The sequence below is a fragment of the Drosophila albomicans genome, chromosome 3 (assembly GCF_009650485.2).
Source record: "Drosophila albomicans strain 15112-1751.03 chromosome 3, ASM965048v2, whole genome shotgun sequence".
NCBI classification, from domain to species: Eukaryota; Metazoa; Arthropoda; class Insecta; order Diptera; family Drosophilidae; genus Drosophila; species Drosophila albomicans.
The window spans coordinates 43,829,451-43,847,895 of record NC_047629.2 but is presented as its reverse complement, the minus strand read 5'-3'; the positions used below and the strand labels follow the sequence as shown (position 1 = coordinate 43,847,895).

The following is an 18,445-nucleotide window of genomic DNA, read 5'->3' as shown; positions in this document are numbered from 1 at the left end:
CAAAAGTGCTGCTCTGCGGACTTTTAAATTAGAGTGTGTGTTTTTTATAAAATAGTGCAGACGCGTGACGACTGCTGTGCATTAGCAGCAGTACCAGCATTTTGGCCATTCTGCAGGCTTAGCTCGCTGTTGACTTTGTTGTTGCTGCTGTAGTGTGGCGGCGGCTGTGACGTCGACTGCGACTGCGACGGCGCTTCATCTGCCGGCAAAAACAAAACAAACGTTTACAGGTGAGTTAATTAAATGATTTGTTTATCGCTTATACTAACCCTCAATTTGCACGGCCTTCTCGTTGCGACATGAGAGTCGCATGCCATCCAAGAACTGCTGCACGAATCCCTTGCTGTCGCTGCTCTGTCGACGTTCCTCGGATTTCTTGCTGTTGCTGAGATTGATATGGGAATTTGAACGTTGCTCCTCCAAGGCACGCAGCTCCTCCTGCATGGCCTTCTTGCCACGCTCCACGACCGCATCGAATTGATCCTCGACCTGGGTCTCGAATTCGTTAATACCATTGTTGCCATTATTGCTGGCGGAATGGTGATTGGAGTTCACTGAAGCCGTCGTGCGTTCATCCTCCTCCTCCACGGAGCTGCTGCTGGGTCTCGGCTCCTCATTAGGCGTCGTGGTGGGCGTATGCATCTCCTTGGCTGCCTTTATTTGAAACAACGATGAAATGTTCTCCTTGGCGCCTTGAACTTCATGCGATATCTTATTGGTCATCGAGTCCATGGCGCGGCCCATGGATTCCTTGGTGTTGGCAGCCGCCTTAGCTGCATTGCTGCCCGCCTGCTCCATGGATTGCCGAGCATCGCTGGCCATAAGCTGCGCTCTTTTGCCAGCCGCATCAACTGCATCTCTGGCGCCATCCGCCATTCGCTGTGCTCCATTGCTGGCTGCAGCGACGGCATCGCGAGCTCCATTGCTGGCTGCAGCGACGGCATCGCGTGCTCCCGTCGTCATACGCTCACCAGCAGCTCCTACAGCTTTGCGCATGGCATCGCGTGTTTCCAGTAGCTTGGTTTCAATGGCACTGCCAACGCTTTCGTTGGCTTTGTCCATTTTCTCCACCAGCTGCTCGCTCTCTGATTCCTCCAGTTCTTCCAGGGAGTCACCTAGCGGAGTGTCTGGCATCTGCTCGGCAACATTTGCCGTCACATCGACGCCATTGTTGATGAATCTTATTTCGTTGACCACTTTGCTGCTGTCCTCGGCATCTTCGGTGGTTGTTATCTCCACCGCCAGCTGCTCATCCTCCTCGGTGGGTGGCGTAGGCGTAGAGATCTTGATGTGTGCATGCTGTAGACTTTCGGCCAAAGGTTGCTCCACCACTGTATCCAAGCTATCGACTAATTCCGGCGAGGTTTTCTCGAGCTCATCGTGCGCCATCGCTGCCTCATAGGAGAAGTTGCGTTGCGGCGTCTTCTTGATGGTTTGTGGCGTGCTCGCTGCATCGCTGCTGTCGGGATACGGTGTGCGAGGACGCAGCTTGTGCTCCTCCTTCTCTTGGCTGCTGCTGCTACTGTTAGGCATTGATACCTGTTCCTTGCTCAGGGATGCAATGGATTTCTGTGGCGAAGGCGTCTCTGCTGGCGGTGTTGGTAGCTTGGCTATCGATTCCATTGTTGCGACGCTGGTGGCGACTTCTTTAAGTGGACTCTTCAAGGGCGCTGATGGCTCCGGCTGCTGTTGCTCCAAGTTGTCCTCTTTATCCGCTTCCTTCGCTTCTTCTTTTTGGAGACTTTCTGTGCTTGTGACTGCTTCTACTTGGGATGCTGCTTGCTCTGGTTTCGCTGTCTCCACCTGCTCCTCCTTTACTGCTTGTTTCTGCTCCTCCTTTGTTGCCTCTACTTGTTCTTCTTTTGCTGTACCTATTTCTTCCTCACTTGTTTCTTTCGGCTCTTCCTTTGCTGCTTCACTCTGCTGCTCCTCTGCCTTTACCTCATCCATCAAATTCCCATTGATCTCAGACGCCTCCGGCAAGTTGCCATTGATCTCAATTGCCTTTTCCGCTGCCTGCTCCGCAATGTCCGCAGTTTCTGCCTTCGCCTCCTCCTTGCTCAAATGCTTCACTGCTTCCAAAGTGGCCACTCCCGTTGCCATGGCTGCTACACTAGCGCCCATTGCACTGCCGCCTACTCCTTGTTCCGTATCCATTTCCGATTCAGTTTCCAACGCCTTTTGCTTGGTCAAACTTCTGCCGCTGGTGCTGCGCTGCTCCGCGTTGCCATTGAGCTGCTCCTTGGGCTGCAGCACAAAGCTGCGACTCATGTAGCTGTGAGCCTCGGCAGCAGCTGCACCCGTTGATGCCGACACCGTCGAGGATCGGGGTAAACCCTGTACCAAAATGTGCTGATCTCCAACAGCAATGTCGAGTAGTCGCAGATTCTTGAATTTGGAGATCTCGCGAAAGGTCTTCAGATGGTGTCCACTCTCCGAGAAGGTGGTAAAGAATTTATTCGCCTTACTCAACACTGCGTAGAAGGAAAATCCTTTGAGTAACTTCCAAATGGGACCGTTTTCCTCGCTGTCGTAATCGTAGAAACGCTGAAAGACCAAACTCTTGTTGCGCATCGACTCGAAGCTGCGATATATGCTGCCCACATTGGTCACGATGAAGATCTCGCTGGCCTTCGAGATGTGCATGAAAATTATGCGTTCCTGCTGCGCCAAATTCTTTTGCAGCTCCGTGAATTTGGGAAAAACGAATTCGTTGAGACGTCCGGTTAGAAATAGATTCCCAGTGGCTGTTAACACTAAAGTGGATTCGGGGCCGCAGGCAAATTGCTGCACTGCCGCATCCAGACAAATCTCCACGGGATGTCCATCATAGTCCGCCTCGAGATCTCCCAGCTGCTGTTGAGCATTCGAGCCACAGCCAATCAGGCGACCTTTGGCTATAAATAATTGAAGAGAGGAATTAGACATGGAGATTTGAGTATGTAATTTGGTTACTCACTGGTCAGCACCACAAAGTGTTCGTTGCCCGCCTGGATAGCTATAAAGTTGTCCGTCTCCTCGTTCTTCGATAGATAATCGTCGAACTCTTCGAGGCGAAATGGTTTGCGTATGATTGCACAAGGCTGCTCCTCAACGATGGCATCGATAAAGTGCTGAGCCACATGCGTGTCCATGGGAAAGATGTTGCGGCCCGTAAAGAACACCTCATTGGATACTGTATAGGAAAGAGAATAAAGAATAAAACAGGACTTAGATACTAGCATCTTGCTGGAAAATATATCTTAGTATATATAGTGTTTTTATACCCGCTACCCATAGGGCAGAAGGGTATAACTTTGTGCCGGCAGGAAATGTATGTAACACATAGAAGGAGGCATCTCCGACCCTATAAAGTATATATAATATATTCTTGATTAGCGTCAACAGCCGAGACGATATAGCCATGTCCGTCTGTCCGTCCGTCCGTCCGTCCGTATGAAACCCTGGATCTCAGAGACTGTAAGAGATAGAGCTATAATTTTTTTTCGACAGCATTTGTTATGTTTGCACGCAGATCAAGTTTGTTTCAAATTTTTGCCACGCCCACTTCCGCCCCCGCAAATCAAAAAAATCGAATAACAAACCTAATTTAAATATTTGGTATAATTTTGGTATATATAATAATAACTATAGTAGTTATGATTCCTGAAGTTTGGTTGCGATCAGATAAAAATTGTCGAAGTTATTAAAGAAATACTTTTGTAGGGGCAAAAACGCCTACTTACTAGGGGTCTTAATTGCTTTGGCCGACAATCTGGCACATTGTGCCGTCTATGGTATATTTTGAATGGTGTACTATATCGATATACCAAACATACCATTTGGTATATTTTTAGTATTTTCGGTATATTTTTAAAATGATACCGCAATATTTTGCCTTTATTAAAAATGGGTAGCGGGTATCTCACAGTCGAGCACACTCAACTGTAACTTTCTTACTTGTTAAAGAAATACTTTTGTATGGGCAAAAACTTACTAGGGGTCTAATTTGCTTTGGCTGACAATCTGGTATATTGTGCCGTCTATGGTATATTTTGAATGCGGTACTATATCGATACCAAATATACCATTTGGTCTATTTTTTGTATATTTGGTATATTTTAATAATAATATCCCAAAATATATTTTTAGTATTTTTGTAGTATAATTGGTATGTTTTGAGAATAATATCGCAAAATATAGTGCTTTTATACAAAATGGGTAGCGGGTATCTCACAGTCGAGCACACTTGACTGTAGCTTTCTTACTTGTTGACTTTAGTTCAGTTTAAAGCCCTCTGGATTATTTCCACGTCAACTACTTTACTAAAGTCTCATTTTTAGTTCCCTTTTTTTATTTAATTTAAATTGACCCGAAGCAATATCCGGATGAATTCCTATATCCAATTTACGCGAACTCTCTTTTTTTACATTCTGGAAGTTTTTTTTTTCTTTAAATGAATCCAAGCTCTCGCTTTCTTTTGTTTTTCAACTTCTGTTTTATTAATATCTTTATGTTTTCCTCTACTTTTAATAATATTTTAATTAATAGTTCTTTCTTATAAATTTGTGTACTTTGCGCTTCTACTTATTTTATTTGCATTCTTTTTCTGCATTTTTTCATTTATTCGGTTCGATTTTTTTTATTGTGTATTTCATAATTTGTTAATTTATCATTATAGTATAAACATTTTATTCTTTCATGTTTTGCTGTGCATCACACATTTTTTACTTTTAACTTTTACCAATTTTTCTTTTATTCTTTAAAACTTTTCTTTCTTCAATCAAACTTTAACTTCTTAAATTCATTTCTAATTTTCTAAGTGTATGAAATAACTTCTGTGTAAGTTGCGTTCAAATGAAGGAAAATGAAAATCAAGTTTTTGTTGTGTTTCTTCTTTTTGTTGCTGTTTTTTTTTTTAATTTTGCTTGAATGTTCATGTTTTTAACAACAAGCTCTTTTTACTATTTTTCTATTAATCTTCTTGGCTTTTCCCTTTCAATTTGCTCTTTTTTTAAATTATTTATTGTGTTGTATTCTCAACTATTTTCTTTTATATGCATGTTTCTCGGTTGTCATTGTCTGTGATTTATTTCTCCTAAGCATTTTACATATTTTATATTATGTCCTTTTATCTTTTCACAACTCTGCTCTTCTGCTACTTTCCTTCCTCTCCCTCTCTTTCTTCGATACTCACGTGTCATTATCACCGCCCAATTGCTGCCAAAAGCGGCATCGTTTATCTTCAATCCGAGAGTTTTAAGCGATTTAACGCAAGTTGGTTTGCTAACAATATCTCCATTGTTGTTGTTGCTGCTGCTGCTGCTGTTGTTGTTGTTGTTGGATTTGTTGCTGTGGCCGCCAATGCCGAGTTGGCCATAGTGATTCTCGCCCCAAACAAAAAGACGTCCTGATTCTGAAATTGATAAGAACATTTGTTGGACATAAAACTTTAACCAATTTTATTGTTGCTTCAACTTGTGACTTTTATTGATTGTGTGCGTGAGCGTGTGTTAGTGTGTGTGTAAGTGTGTGAGCTACTGCCAATCCCCGAATTTGTACTAACTGTTCCAAACAGCCGTCAAAAGCGACAGTTGACCCGCTTTACGTTTCAATTACGAACGCGCTTCGGTTTCAGTTCAGTTTAGTTCGGTTTGGTTCTTTTGGGTTTTAGTTTTGGTTTACTTGACGTATACTTGATTTCCTTTACAATCGCTTCGTGAGTGTGTCCCATATTTTGGTAACACCCTCCCCCACCAATTCCCTTCGCTTCCGTCTGGCTTAGCTGACCTCATTAGGCGCCTTCTATATTGCTATTGGGTTCTATTTCTATTTTGATATTTTTTGTTGTACTCGCATTTGAAAGCCAATTTTTGCTGTGATTTAAAGTGGATTATGTAATATTGGCTAATTGAATGGCCAGCTTAAGGATCGTGTTGCCGTCTTGAGTTCGTAAAAGTGAAAGTGCGCTGTGTGTGATTATTATTTAAAGCAAATTGCAGCTAACATGCAACATTCCCAACGCGACTCGACTCAAAGGTGCCACAGACACCGCAAAAGACAAGGGGCAAGGCAACGACGACGACGATTTGACCACAAAGGAAAGTCTCTTTCTCTCCCTCTGTCTCTCTCTCTCTCTCTGTTTGTGTGTGTGTTGTTGATGGATAGACAGGCGGACAGTCCGGTTAACTGCTTTTGGGTCGTAATAGGGTCAATTGTGTCTTGGCCATTTACCGCATATAACCGCACTCTGATGCGGACCGGATATCAAACGTTTGACCGGATCGTTCTTGATGTAGAAATAGCTTTGTGTATTCTCCGCCAAATGGGACTTGCCCAGCGTAAATATAGCGCCGCTGCTCGGTATATCCATATCTCTATATACACCGATATGTATATATTGAAGAAGAGTTTGTATTTCTTTTTGTTTATTTTGCACTATTTATTTGGTGTAGTTTTTCTTTCTATCGATTTGCATAGTTTTTTTTGCCGGCTGCAAAAGCTCATTTAAAATTTTTATCACCACACCAGAAACAACAACTTAGACACAACAATGGCATTTGGATAATTGCGTGCTCGAAACTGAAAGAAGAATTTCACCCGAGGGCAGCCGGGCCACAGAAAAACACTTTTGCAATCCGTGTTGCACTTGCGGTCAGTTGAACGTTTCGTCTCGTACTGGTCAAGCTAGCCAGTTAGTCCGGCTAATAGTGCTAGCAACTAGCCAACAGGACTCGCATACCAATACACACACACACATACAAATTTATACATATATATACTGGTTTAACTTTTCCCCTTTTGGCTAAGCGACTCGCTGACTGACTCGACTTTCGTTGCCCCCATAAATATGCTATGAAAATGTGTTCATGTGCTGTGCGCCTGGTCGCCACTTTTGTGCTGTGCCTCATTAGAGGACTCGATACACTAGTGAGTCACTACACTACACCCCAGACAGGTTTAGTTAAGTTATTCGAATACTTCTTTTACACCCCGCTAAGGTGTTTTTATACCCGCTAACCGTAGGGTAGAAGGTATTATAACGGGTATGTAAGAAGCCGAAGGAGGCATCTCCGCTATTGTTATTTCTGCTTTGGTTGACAATCTGGTATATTTTTGACGCTATAGTATATTTTCTTCTCTATGAATGTAATCCTATATCGATATACCAAATAGTCTTTGATAAATTTCAGTATTTTTTCGGTATATTAATTTGGATTATTTATGGAATAGTCCATTGAAATAGGTAGCGTGTATTTCACAGTATATTTTGTACTCTATGGTATGTTTTGAATGTAGTACTATATAAATATACCAAATATATCATTTGATATTATTAGTATTTTGTAGGTATATTAATTTGGATTACTTTTAGAATGTGGTTTAATTGAAAATGGATATCGGGTATCTTCCAGTCGAGCACACTCGACCGTAGCTTTCTTACTTTTTTTTGGGTTATGGCCTCAAACTTGGTCGGTATTAATGGCATTTTGTGTGTAGTGTAATGCGCGCAAATCTTCAGCTCGAATGTTAAAAATAAAATGAAATATGTTCAACTGCTGACTGAGTGACTGACTGACGGAATGATGGGGGAGTGGAGTGGCAGGCAGTGGGCGTGTCACGCCCTTTGACCTGTTGACATTTGCATAACTAGCTCTGCAATTTCGTTGCTTCGCAGATTTCTGCACTAAAACTTAATTAATTCGTTTTACTTTGTATGCAGACTGGCCCAAAAACGAGGCGATTGCCACCCGGTTTTTTTTTATGGCGCCTCGTAAAATGATTAATTCCACAACTGCTGCTGGCTTTGGTCGACTTTAGCTAAACTCACACTTGCATTTTTTCGCAGACAATTTGCGTCAATTAATTGATTTCTTGCGCCATCTTGAGAAAATTCCATTCAATTCTTATGCAATTATATTATTATTACTTTTGCGCCACTTTTTTCTGTCTGATTACCGCGAGAAGCACCTGTGATGACCAGTTGAGTTTCCACAATCGGAAAAGTAAATATGTTAAGTATATAGTTAATAATTTATTAGGAAATTCCATTCAAGTGCTTTAAGAATTTAAACTTAATGTGACTAGTAAATGAATCAGCGAAAGTTTAGCCTTTATACAAAAGTATTTGTTATAGTTTGACCCAATTTTGATACGATTGATTTTTAATTAGTGTTTAAATATGCTCCACAGTAAATTTGGAGTAATTAAATTGCTTAATTTATATCTTTAAATTTATATTTAAATATATTTTGCGTATTTGAATTGGTCAATTAAAAACTTGTTTCAATAAAAGATTAATCTAATTTCAAGACCAAAGTCAAATTAATTGAGTGCTTTGAAATCTAGTCCAACAAGTGATATTTTATACTAAGTTTAACTTGTTTTTTGTTTAACAAATGTGAACTTCTCATATTCGTTTGAAGATTAAATTTTTTTTCTAGAATTATAAGTTTAACTGATTTATGGAGATTACATTTTAATGTAGCTTAGTATGAATTGAACTTAATACCAAAAACAATATCATTTAAAATTTAACATATTACATTTGTGATACATTTTATTGAGTTCGAATGCGAATCAATATGCGCAAAATGTAATAAAATGGACTAATATTTCAAACTTCGTTAGTCTATAAAAAAATTATTGTAGATCGTTTAAAACCTGTTTAAAATGGGCTTTAAGTTTGCAAAGATGACAAAAATTATTATAATTATTATTATGTAGTTTTAATACAACTTATATACTACGTGCTCAGCCAAAACAATAATTTCTGCTTCATACAAAGTTTCTTGATTTTACTTCATTGCAACGATAGATAGAATTCGCTTTTATGAAGATATTTCCTAAATCTCTGGCTACAAGATCTTTTAAACTTTGTTCATATTCTTGGCCATAAAATTCGTTTTAAAATCCTCTGCAAGCACATTTCTTGTCTGGGCTCTATTTGTAATCAATAGGAAGTGAAGAGAAATTCTATTTATTCTTAGCTATGTTCTTGATTATAGTGCAATACAAATAATGTATCGACTTGCCTTTAAGAATTTAATTCATTAATCTCCAGCGAAAGTTTATATGTAACTTTCATATTTTTAAACCCAATTTTTACTTACACTTTGTGCATATTCATATCATACCCATATATGTTATTCGTTGTAAAATCCTCTGCAAACATGCTTATCTCTTGAGATGTATTTATGATCTATATGCCAATGGGGAAAACCTGAACTATATCATATGACTGCTGCGCCCACATTTGAGTTGAGTTGAGTTGCGTTGAGAACACGAAGGCGCAGGCTACTCACAAATGTGCATAGAGTGAATACAACGAGTGCTCGAGTATGAATACGCGAGTCCATAACGAATGCTCGCCTGTCTGTGTAATTTATGAGTGTCGTCCAACGACTTTGTGTGTTAACCTCTCTGCAACTTTCCACTTGCGACTTGCAACCAACTGACTGCAGCCATGGCCAGAGTCGAAGGTGGTGTCAGTTTAATGGCTCTGACTGCCTACCACTTTACACTGTTGTTGTTGTTGTTGTTGCTATTTTTGTTGCTATTGCTGTTGCATGCCACCAGTATTCGATATGTGTGCCGACTGTCGACGGTCGGACAATGTGCCAGTTACTGCAGTTCCCAAAGGCAGCACCCTCGACAAAAAAAAAAAAAGAAAACAAAGAGCAGTGCAAATCTTATGCGAATGCAAATTTGCACAAAACTTACTCGCGGGTTACGTTGAACTCGCTCTCAGAGGTCGAGAATGGTATTAAGGCATTACAGGTTAGTGCTGAAATGTGCAACACACTTTTAAAGCGATATTCGATAAGCTTTTTATAAATTGAAATATTCGATATTCTTCTATTAGTCTTAGAGGCTTGTTTGTGGCCTAGATCTTTTCCTTTCTAAGCTTATTTTCGAATAAATAAATTAGAGTTAACGATGAGAAATATCTTCGATTTATATGTTCTTAAAGTGTTAACTTAAACTTTATTAAAAAGAACGCATTACGTGAATTCCATAACTACGAATATAATAGTATAATAAATATTCTCTCATACAGTATATAAAGAATATTTATACAAATATCTCTGAAAATGTACAAAGTACTATATTCTTTCAAGAAAAGTGTCAACTAATAATTAATTAAAAAGAACGCAATAGTTTTCGAAACAGCAAAAATATACTAAATTCACTTAAAGATATTTATATATCTTTGAAAATATACTACATACCACACTCTCTCATATACTATAATGAAAAATAAGAATGTAATTAAGAATATTCACGTAGATATCTCTGAAAATATATTGAATACTTTACTCTTTCTGTTTCTCTAATGAAGAATGACATTTGATTTATTGTGTGAACCTAAAAAAGTGTCCCATCATCTTGTTTATTCGCCTAGTTGATTGAACTCTAGCCAACCCATCTCGTTTTTTTTTTATATACTGTATGTACCAAATACTGTAGTATATACCAAAATATCTCATACCGTCACAGTATAATAATAGGGAAATGCAGGTATCAAAATATTATAATTAACATGCCGTACATTGAACTCTATTGAGTGTCTTCAGCAGTCGCTGACGTAGAAAGCGTCCCAAAGCACGTGAACAGCTGTCGCAACTCTCAAGATTTGTCGTAATACCAATTGAGTTGACAAATCAATCGAACAAATATATATATATACATATATATGGTATATATATACGGTTTTTGGAGAAAACTGTTTAGTCTTAGGTCAAGTTAAGTTGTCGCCAACTGCGGCTTTTGGCCGGTTGATTGAACTTGCGTTTGTCGCGGGTTCAAAGCAATCGATTTAAAGGTGGCAAATGAAAACGGCTCCTGGGGCGTAAGTTAAGCCAGAGTGCCAGACCCCGAAAAATAAATAGAATTGTTTGCCTGACCTTCAGCAGCTGTCAAGTTGTTGCGATACCCTGTAAGATTAGAGTAGTTGAGAGGGAGTATTAACTGTTCATTAATATTAGAAAAGAACTTGCTTCAATACTGACTTTTAGATGGTATTTTAAAGTGTACTTTTCAAAACATTCTTAGTACTTTCTCTTACTAAGACTTTGCCAACTTTGTAATTCACTTATTGTAGTCATTATATTTACAGGGTATTCTATACACTGCGTTTTCTGAGTCAAAGCCGCTTAAGGAGTATCTTTTAGTTCCGCTTTGCTGCGTTTGTCGCTTTGTTGTTTCGGCCGCGTTGTTTCTCCGACCCATAAAAATGGGATTTGTTGGCCTTTTTTTTCGCTTGCTTGTTTTGCTGGCTTTTGGGAGTTTCGTGCGCTTTTCATTTCGTTTGCATTTTATCGGTTAACCCTCAGCTTGACCCACACACACAGTCCAGAAAAGAAAGAATGATGGTAATCAAAGGCACACAAAAAAAGGTGCAAAAATGTTGACTGTATTTTTGGTTAGTTCTCCACCATTTTCCCTTCTCTATGCGAAGCTCTACACAATGTCAACGTCATGAGCACGTTTTTCCAATTTATTTTGACCATTTCTTCATGCTTAAATTGTGTGTGTGTAGTGTGTGTGGGCAGGAAATTCTGGCAAAATATGAAATTAGCTGGAAATTAGCAACAGCGAACTAAAAGTGTAGTCTACTTTTGTGCGTTGGCCACAAAAGCCACAACGCCATATAATTACAGAAAGCATACACAATGAGCGACGAAAGCAAAGCCAAGGAAGAAGAGAAAGTAGCTGGCGAAAGTGAAACTTCTGTTTCCGAGGAAAAGTCCAAGGATAAGAATCCCTCTCCTTCGTCGGAAAGCGAAAGTGAAAAAATCGAAGCAAAGGAAGCGGCAAATGAAACTGAAAAATTGGCGGATGCCGTCGCACATAACAAAGCTGCTGATGCCACACAGCAGGATTTCAAGGCTTTCGAGGAGCACGTTAGCTATGCGGCCGATGGTGGCGCCATCTACACGGATCCCAGCACAAAGCAAAAGTACAAATGGTGCGATGAGAAAAATGATTGGAAACCTTTGAGTGAGAGTGAGGCGGCAACGGCGGGAAATCTGTACGAGAATGAGCACTACAAATGGTGTCACGATACGCAGCAGTGGCTGCCGAAGCAATCTGCTGGGAATGCCACCGAAACGGAGCACTACAAATGGGATGAGCAGCAGCAAAAGTGGCTGCCCAAGAAGACAGAAGAGCAGCAGACAAAGTCCGATGTGGTCTACGGTGTTGATGAGAATGGCGATCGCACGTATACGGATAAGGATGGCGCGGTATTCTTTTGGGATGCCAGCAAATCTGCGTGGTTTCCCAAGATCGATGATGATTTTATGGCGCGCTATCAAATGAACTATGGTTTCATTGACAACACCAGCGCGGGGGAGCGTGAGAAGGCGGAACGTGAGGCAGCCGAGGCCAAGCGCAAGGAGGAGCAACTGCAGCGCATGACAGCCGAAGCTCAGGCGGCCATGAATGCGCCAGTTGGAACTGGCAAAGATGGAGTTCCAGCTGCAGCAACTGGCAAGCGAAAGGCTCAAGAGCCGCCAAGTGAGTTGAATTTATTCTCAAGTTGTACCTTCTTTTACTTATTAATTTACTTTATTCCTTTAAGAATGGTTTGAGATGGATCCATCGCAGAACACCAAAGTGTATGTCTCCAATCTGCCCTTGGACATCAACATGGAGGAGTTTGCAGAGTTAATGAGCAAGTGCGGCATGGTGATGCGTGATCCTCAGACACAAAAGTACAAACTGAAGTTGTATACAGAAGCGGATGGACAAATCAAGGGAGATGGACTGTGTGATTATATCAAAGTGAGTTGTTGCTTCCATAGTTATTATCGTAATCTGTTTTATAATGCATAGTAAGAGTAGCTAATTCGCAAATTTGTTTTGTAAGTATTCCAATTTGATATATTAATTCTTTGTTGGTATTCTTATTTGGTTTTATTTCTGTTCCCTTCGCAGTTTCGATCTCAATTGGTTTTATTTCTGTCTGTTTGAGTGTTATTTACTTGATGAATATTTCTACTTTAAAGTCGATAAAAATTAGTCCATTAATTATTTTCCATTTGAAAAATTCTTTCCTCAATCTAAAAGGTTTTATTATTGCCGTAATTTTGTTTTTGTTTCCAATTTGATAAATGATGTTATTTTTTTTTTTTTGTTTAATTTTTGTCCTTTTCACTATTTTGATCAAAACTGTTTTTTTTTATCATAATCACAATACTTACCCGAATTGTAGAATACTATAGAACATTTTCATTAGATGCACAATTTGAGGAATCTTTTTTTAATGTTTTCAAAGTACTATGTTCCGTTTTTTTAACATACAAATTAGTTGAAGTCTATTAAGTGTCTATAAAATTATTTGCCGCTTTAAAAATTCTTCTCCACTTATAAAACCAAAAAAAAAAAAAAAACACTTTCTTTTTATTTTGTGTTTTTTTTCTCAGTGTTTTGTTTAAAACTTTATTTGTTTGTTTTATCTAAATTAAATCGGCTTGCATTTATATTATAGATAATTTTTTTTTGTTGCTTTTCATTATTTGTGTATTTATCAATAAGTTTTTTTTTGTGTTGTATTCTCTTTGCGTTCATAATGATAAATATTCACCTTAGTACTGCTGACTATTATGGATCCTCTGTGTTTATTTAATAATATATAATTATAATAATAATGATATATGTATGTATATATTTTAAAATTGGTTAGTTTGTTGTTTACTTAGTAATTCTTTTTTTAAAATGCATTTACTTGGCTACAAAAAATTGCTTTTTCATATCAATGAGTTTTGTTCATCATCGTTTGTTTTGTTGTAAATTTTATTTATTATTTAACACAAACAAAATTACAGTTGAAGATTGAAATAATCATGATTTTTTCGCTTAATGTTGCTTGGTTTTTTGTTTTGTATTTGTTTTTGCATTTGAGGTACATATTAAAAAATACAATAAATTTACACATTTAAACATACAATAATTATTAAAAATATAAAATATATATAACCTAATTAGTTAGTACAATAGTTTCGCTTAGCCTTTTGCATTAATCTTCTCTTCTTTTAGGCATATAGTTAAAGTATTTTTTTTGTTTTGTTATAAAAAGGTTTTCATAGTATTATAATTATTATCTTAAAACTTATTGCTTCTTGGCCGATAGAAGAATCCTTTTTTAGAGGAGAGTGGAGGGGAAAGCAGGAGAGAGGGGGGAGTGTTCATTAAATGTAGTAAACTTTTATTTTGTTTCTCGGTGTTCCATTTTGTGCATATTAATTGTTAAAAAATGTGTGTGTATAATATTATTATTTGTATTTATTTGAAATGCTTTGCGCTAATTGCTATTTTGGTGATTAAGGAAACATTTTGGGTCTATTTGCTAGGCCATCTAGTTTTCTTTTTAATGTATATTTTATATTATATATTTAGTTAGTTTTCTTTTTTGTATTTTATATAGTTTAGCTGTACATTGTGTGTGGAGCGAGTTGGAACTCTTTCAATTTTTCGTTGGAAAATATCTGCGGAATATTTTCGCAAAAAATGTGCACGATGTTTAAGATGTTCGTTATAGGTTGTTTTTTCTTCTTCTATTATTATTGTAAATAATACTTTTGCGTGTTGTTTTGTTTTGTTTTTCTTCGAAAGCATAAAACAAAAGATAACATAGAGAAAAAAAGAAATGACTCCCAAAAATGTAGACGATATGTTTTCGTTTTTGTATTTTTTTTTAGATTTTTTTTTTTTGTAGTTTTCTTTAGTTTGTTAGTGTGTTTAATGGCTCAGTGTGTTTACTGCAGGTTGTTCAGCCTGATGGCCTCCTCTATCCGCTTGAGTTTCTTCTGCTGCTGCTGTTTGAGCTGCTTCTCCTTCATCTGTTTGCGCATCTTGCGCATCTCAGCGAAACGCTCCTGATCCTCGGGACTCAGCTTCGCTATGCGCGAAGCGTATTGCCGACGCTTGTCCAGCAGCTTGTCGGCCACCTTAGCGTTCTCAATCTTGTTGGCCTCCTCGAACTTTTCCTTCTGCTCTTTGGCCTTCGCAGCAGCCGCTGCATTCTCAGCCTCTTCACGCTGCTTGCGCTCCTCCTCGGCCCGCTTCATGTCCTCCTCCAGCTGGCGACTACGCGCCTTCTCCTCCTCGCGCAGCTCCTGCTTCAGTCGCTCCTCCTCCTCGGCCAGTTTGCGCTCCTCGGCCTTGCGCTGCTCGATCTCCGCCTCGCGTTGACGCTGCAGCTCCTCGCGGCGAGCGTTCTCCTCGTGGAGGCGCGCCAGTTCACGCTGCTCGAAGAGACGCGTCTCCTCCAGACGCTTCAGTTCCTGGCGTTTCTCCTCCTCCTCCTGTTCACGCTTGATTTGCTCTTGACGCTGACGCTCTTGCTCCTCCAGCTGCTGTTGTATTTCCAGTTGTTCGCGTCGCTTGGCCTCGTGTGCTTCTTGCAGCTTGCGCATCTGCTCGGTCTTGGCCTGCTTCAGTCGCTCCTCGTACTCTTCGCGCAAACGCTGCTCCTCGGCGAGACGTTGCTTCGTGTACTCCAGACTTGCCGCTTCCTGCGCCGCCTGCTGTTTGCGCTGCTGTTCCTCCCGGGCCAGGCGTTCCTCCTCCTCGCGTTCGCGCTGCTTCTGCAGACGCTCCTGACGCAGCCGCAGCGCTTCGTCGTCGGCGATGCGTTGGCGTGTCGCTTCGTCGTGCTGCTGCTGCAGTTGCTGCAGCTCACGTTGTCGCTGCTCCTTTAGCTGTTGCTTCTGCTGCTTCTCCAGACGCTCACGCTGTTCACGTTGCTCACGATCTTGTCGCTGCTGCTCCTCGATGGCACGCTGACGCAGCGCTTCGGGTTCGCTTTGTGGCTCATGTTGTTGCGGTGTATCCACGTGTTGTTGTTGCTGCTGCTGTTGTTGCTGTTGCTGCTGGCGCTGTTGTTCTTCTAGCTGCTTGCGTCTGCTTTGCTCCTCCTGCTGCTTGCGACGACGTTCGCGACGTTCCTGACGCATGCGCTGCTGACGTTCGGCTCTCTTCTGCTGTCTGCGACGCTCCTTCTCCCGCTGACGCTGCAACTTGCGATCATAGTCCGTCATCTTCTGTGGATGCGTGGGAGTTGGCGACGGTTGTCCGGCTGTCGATGGCACATCGTTTCCATTGTTAATCAGCGTTCCGGGAGCGGGCGTTGTGCTCACACGTGGACGCTTGCGTGGTCGCTGCTGTCTTTGCGGATAGTTGACATCGTTGTGGTACGATGGTTGCTGTGGTTGTTGTTGTTGCTGCTGCTGGCGATTGCGTTGCTGGAAGCGACGATTGCCGGGACGACGCTTGCGTGCGGGAATTGTCATCTCCTCATCGCTGCCTTCGGCTTTGACGCGGCGGTGATATCTACGGAAAGAGAAGGAAAGGCATTAATTGCAAGTCCATATAATATTTTGTTGTCAACTCTTAGTTCAAGAGTTTATTGTAAATCTTTGGTATATATTAGTATTTTGAAGTCTAGTTGCGGCATATTTTAGTATTTTATGGTATATTTTCGGGGTGTTTAGTATTCAGCGGTATATTTTTAACATAATTTAATATTTTGTGGTGTGTTTCAGGCATGATTAGTATTTTTGCGACATGTTCGCTGCATATTTTAGTATTTTTACGGTATATTTTTGAAATATGGTTTTATTGAAAAAGTGTGTATCTCGCAGTCTTGTTTTACGTAGCTATTTTGCTTCACAAAACCTAAAGACAAAAGTTACATTGGCTACACTGGTCTATAGAGAATTGAATTTTAAACTAAAATTAAACTACGTTTAATATTATTTTCTCACTATTTACTCTCTGAAGTTATGCTTCTTGTAGTTTATGTAAAAATATTGATTTCTTTAAATGTGACAAATATTTTAACAAGATCTTCCAAATTGGCAACTATTCATTTATTTATTTAATGCGTAGAATTATAGAAAATTGAAAAGTTAAGCTTTACGGTATATCACTTTTTGTGTGCATCCTTTGGCTAAAATAACAAATTACAACTTTTTAAATGGAATTTTCAAATGTTGTCATAACTCTTGCTAAAATAATTTCCCTGATTCTCTTTTAGGTGGAATCTGTGAATCTGGCGCTGGAGATACTCGATGAGTACGAGCTGCGTGGACACAAGATACGCGTGCAGCGCGCACAGTTTCAAATGCGTGGCGAATACAATCCCGCTCTGAAGCCCAAGCGCAAGAAGAAGGACAAAGAAAAGTTGCAGAAAATTAAAGAAAAGTGAGTAGCTAAAAGCCAAACAAATTTATTTAAATTATTAATATTTTTCTGGTATTTCTTTTGCAGATTGTTTGACTGGCGCCCAGATAAAATGCGCGGCGAACGCTCGAAGAACGAGAAAACTGTAATTATTAAAAATCTCTTTACGCCTGAGCTGTTTGAGCGGGAAGTAGAACTCATCTTGGAATATCAAAACAATCTGCGCGAAGAGTGCGGCAAATGCGGCATGGTGCGCAAAGTAGTCATATATGATGTGAGTAGAAATCGAGTAATTGAATAATAGAATTATTTAAAATGAATGCAACTATTTGCAGCGACATCCTGAGGGCGTGGCACAGATTAATATGTCGTCGCCAGAGGAAGCTGATATGGTTATACAAATGATGCAGGGTCGCTACTTTGGACAGCGACAACTGAGTGCTGATCACTGGGATGGCAAAACCAAATACAAGTAAGTAAACATCGAGAAGAATTATTGCCATAACTCATTGTTTTTCGTTTTGTAGAATTGATGAATCTGCTGCTGAGGCACAAGAGCGTCTGTCCAAGTGGGATGAGTATCTGGCTGCTGAGGATGCTGCTAAGAAAGAGGCAGAAGAGACGCTTCAGGAAGCAGTCAAAAAAGAGGCGGAAGAAGCGTCTAAGGAAACTGTCAAGCAAAGTCTTGAAGAAACGCTTCAAGATGCCAATCAAGAGGTAGAAAAGGCGTCTAAGGAAGCTGTGAAGAAAGCGCCTGAAGAGACGTCTCAGGAAGGTGTCAAGCAAGTCTCAGAAGCAGCGATTCAGGAAGCTGCCAAACAGGAAGCTGAGGAGACGCCACAGGCAACTGATGCTTAAGGCATAAGGTGGGAACTTCTATTTTTATCTTATGCTATACTCAATTAATTTCTTTTTAAACCTTTTTGCAGTTGGAGTGTCCCAGTTGCTTGTTAAGTTTTGTTATTCTTACCTGCGATCCGAGCCGCGGCGATCGATAACCTCCAGCACAACCTCATTGGCCAATGCACCGGGATAGGTTGTGTTCCAGCGATTGTATATCTTCTCACGATTCGCCGCACTCACTTTGGGCATCTTGTGCTGGCAAATGAAACGCAGCTTGTCCGGACAGGAGCGAGCCGACCAGCGATACTTTGTTTCCGGATCGTAGACAGCGCAACTATTGTCCAATGACTTGCTGTTGGAGATAAGTTGCACATAGCTAAAATTGTTGCTTTTATATTAAAGAAGAATTTCCAAAACCCAAAGCAAAGTAATT

General features: G+C 40.1%; 3 protein-coding genes across 5 annotated transcripts in view; 1 reads left to right on the top strand and 2 right to left on the bottom strand.

Moving 5' to 3' along the window:
- Positions 1–44: 44 nt before the first annotated feature.
- On the bottom strand, positions 45–6,609 carry LOC117570476 (X-linked retinitis pigmentosa GTPase regulator). Its single transcript, XM_034252160.2, has 5 exons — positions 6,214–6,609; positions 5,177–5,395; positions 2,960–3,175; positions 270–2,897; positions 45–199 (listed from the first exon to the last, which is right to left on the bottom strand). The coding sequence occupies exons 1-5, from the start codon at positions 6,350–6,352 to the stop codon at positions 45–47; spliced, it is 3,357 nt and encodes a 1,118-aa protein (XP_034108051.1). The 5' UTR covers positions 6,353–6,609.
- On the top strand, positions 84–18,245 carry LOC117570478 (HIV Tat-specific factor 1). Of its 2 annotated transcripts, none has more exons than XM_034252163.2 (8): positions 84–230; positions 11,621–12,501; positions 12,566–12,768; positions 17,024–17,190; positions 17,257–17,443; positions 17,505–17,641; positions 17,697–18,035; positions 18,099–18,245. In XM_034252163.2, the coding sequence occupies exons 2-7, from the start codon at positions 11,655–11,657 to the stop codon at positions 18,025–18,027; spliced, it is 1,872 nt and encodes a 623-aa protein (XP_034108054.1). In that variant the 5' UTR covers positions 84–230; positions 11,621–11,654; the 3' UTR covers positions 18,028–18,035; positions 18,099–18,245. The 2 variants fall into 2 exon arrangements, with proteins under 2 accessions (XP_034108054.1, XP_051861336.1); XM_052005376.1 differs by having other exon boundaries at positions 88–230; positions 11,643–12,501.
- Positions 14,633–18,445, bottom strand: part of LOC117570477 (trichohyalin) — a 67,485-nt gene continuing 63,672 nt past the window's right edge. The window contains exons 6-7 of one of the 2 annotated variants that reach the window (XM_034252161.2): positions 18,140–18,388; positions 14,633–16,317 (exon numbers count right to left, since the gene is read on the bottom strand). In XM_034252161.2, coding sequence (XP_034108052.1) covers positions 14,742–16,317; positions 18,140–18,388 — 1,825 coding nt within the window. In that variant the 3' untranslated portion in view covers positions 14,633–14,741. The remainder of the gene's footprint in view (positions 16,318–18,139; positions 18,389–18,445) is intronic. The other variant, XM_034252162.2, reaches the window with a different exon arrangement.

Coding starts and splice junctions, on each gene's coding strand:
- LOC117570476 (XM_034252160.2), bottom strand. CDS start 6,352: ATGGATATACCGAGCAGCGGCGCTATATTTACGCTGGGCAAGTCCCAT. Junction 3,176..5,176: donor TTGGGCGGTGATAATGACAC/GTGAGTATCGAA, acceptor TTTCCTATACAG/TATCCAATGAGGTGTTCTTT. Junction 200..269: donor GAAGGCCGTGCAAATTGAGG/GTTAGTATAAGC, acceptor TTTTGCCGGCAG/ATGAAGCGCCGTCGCAGTCG.
- LOC117570478 (XM_034252163.2), top strand. CDS start 11,655: ATGAGCGACGAAAGCAAAGCCAAGGAAGAAGAGAAAGTAGCTGGCGAA. Junction 12,502..12,565: donor AAAGGCTCAAGAGCCGCCAA/GTGAGTTGAATT, acceptor TATTCCTTTAAG/AATGGTTTGAGATGGATCCA. Junction 17,191..17,256: donor TTGCAGAAAATTAAAGAAAA/GTGAGTAGCTAA, acceptor TTTCTTTTGCAG/ATTGTTTGACTGGCGCCCAG.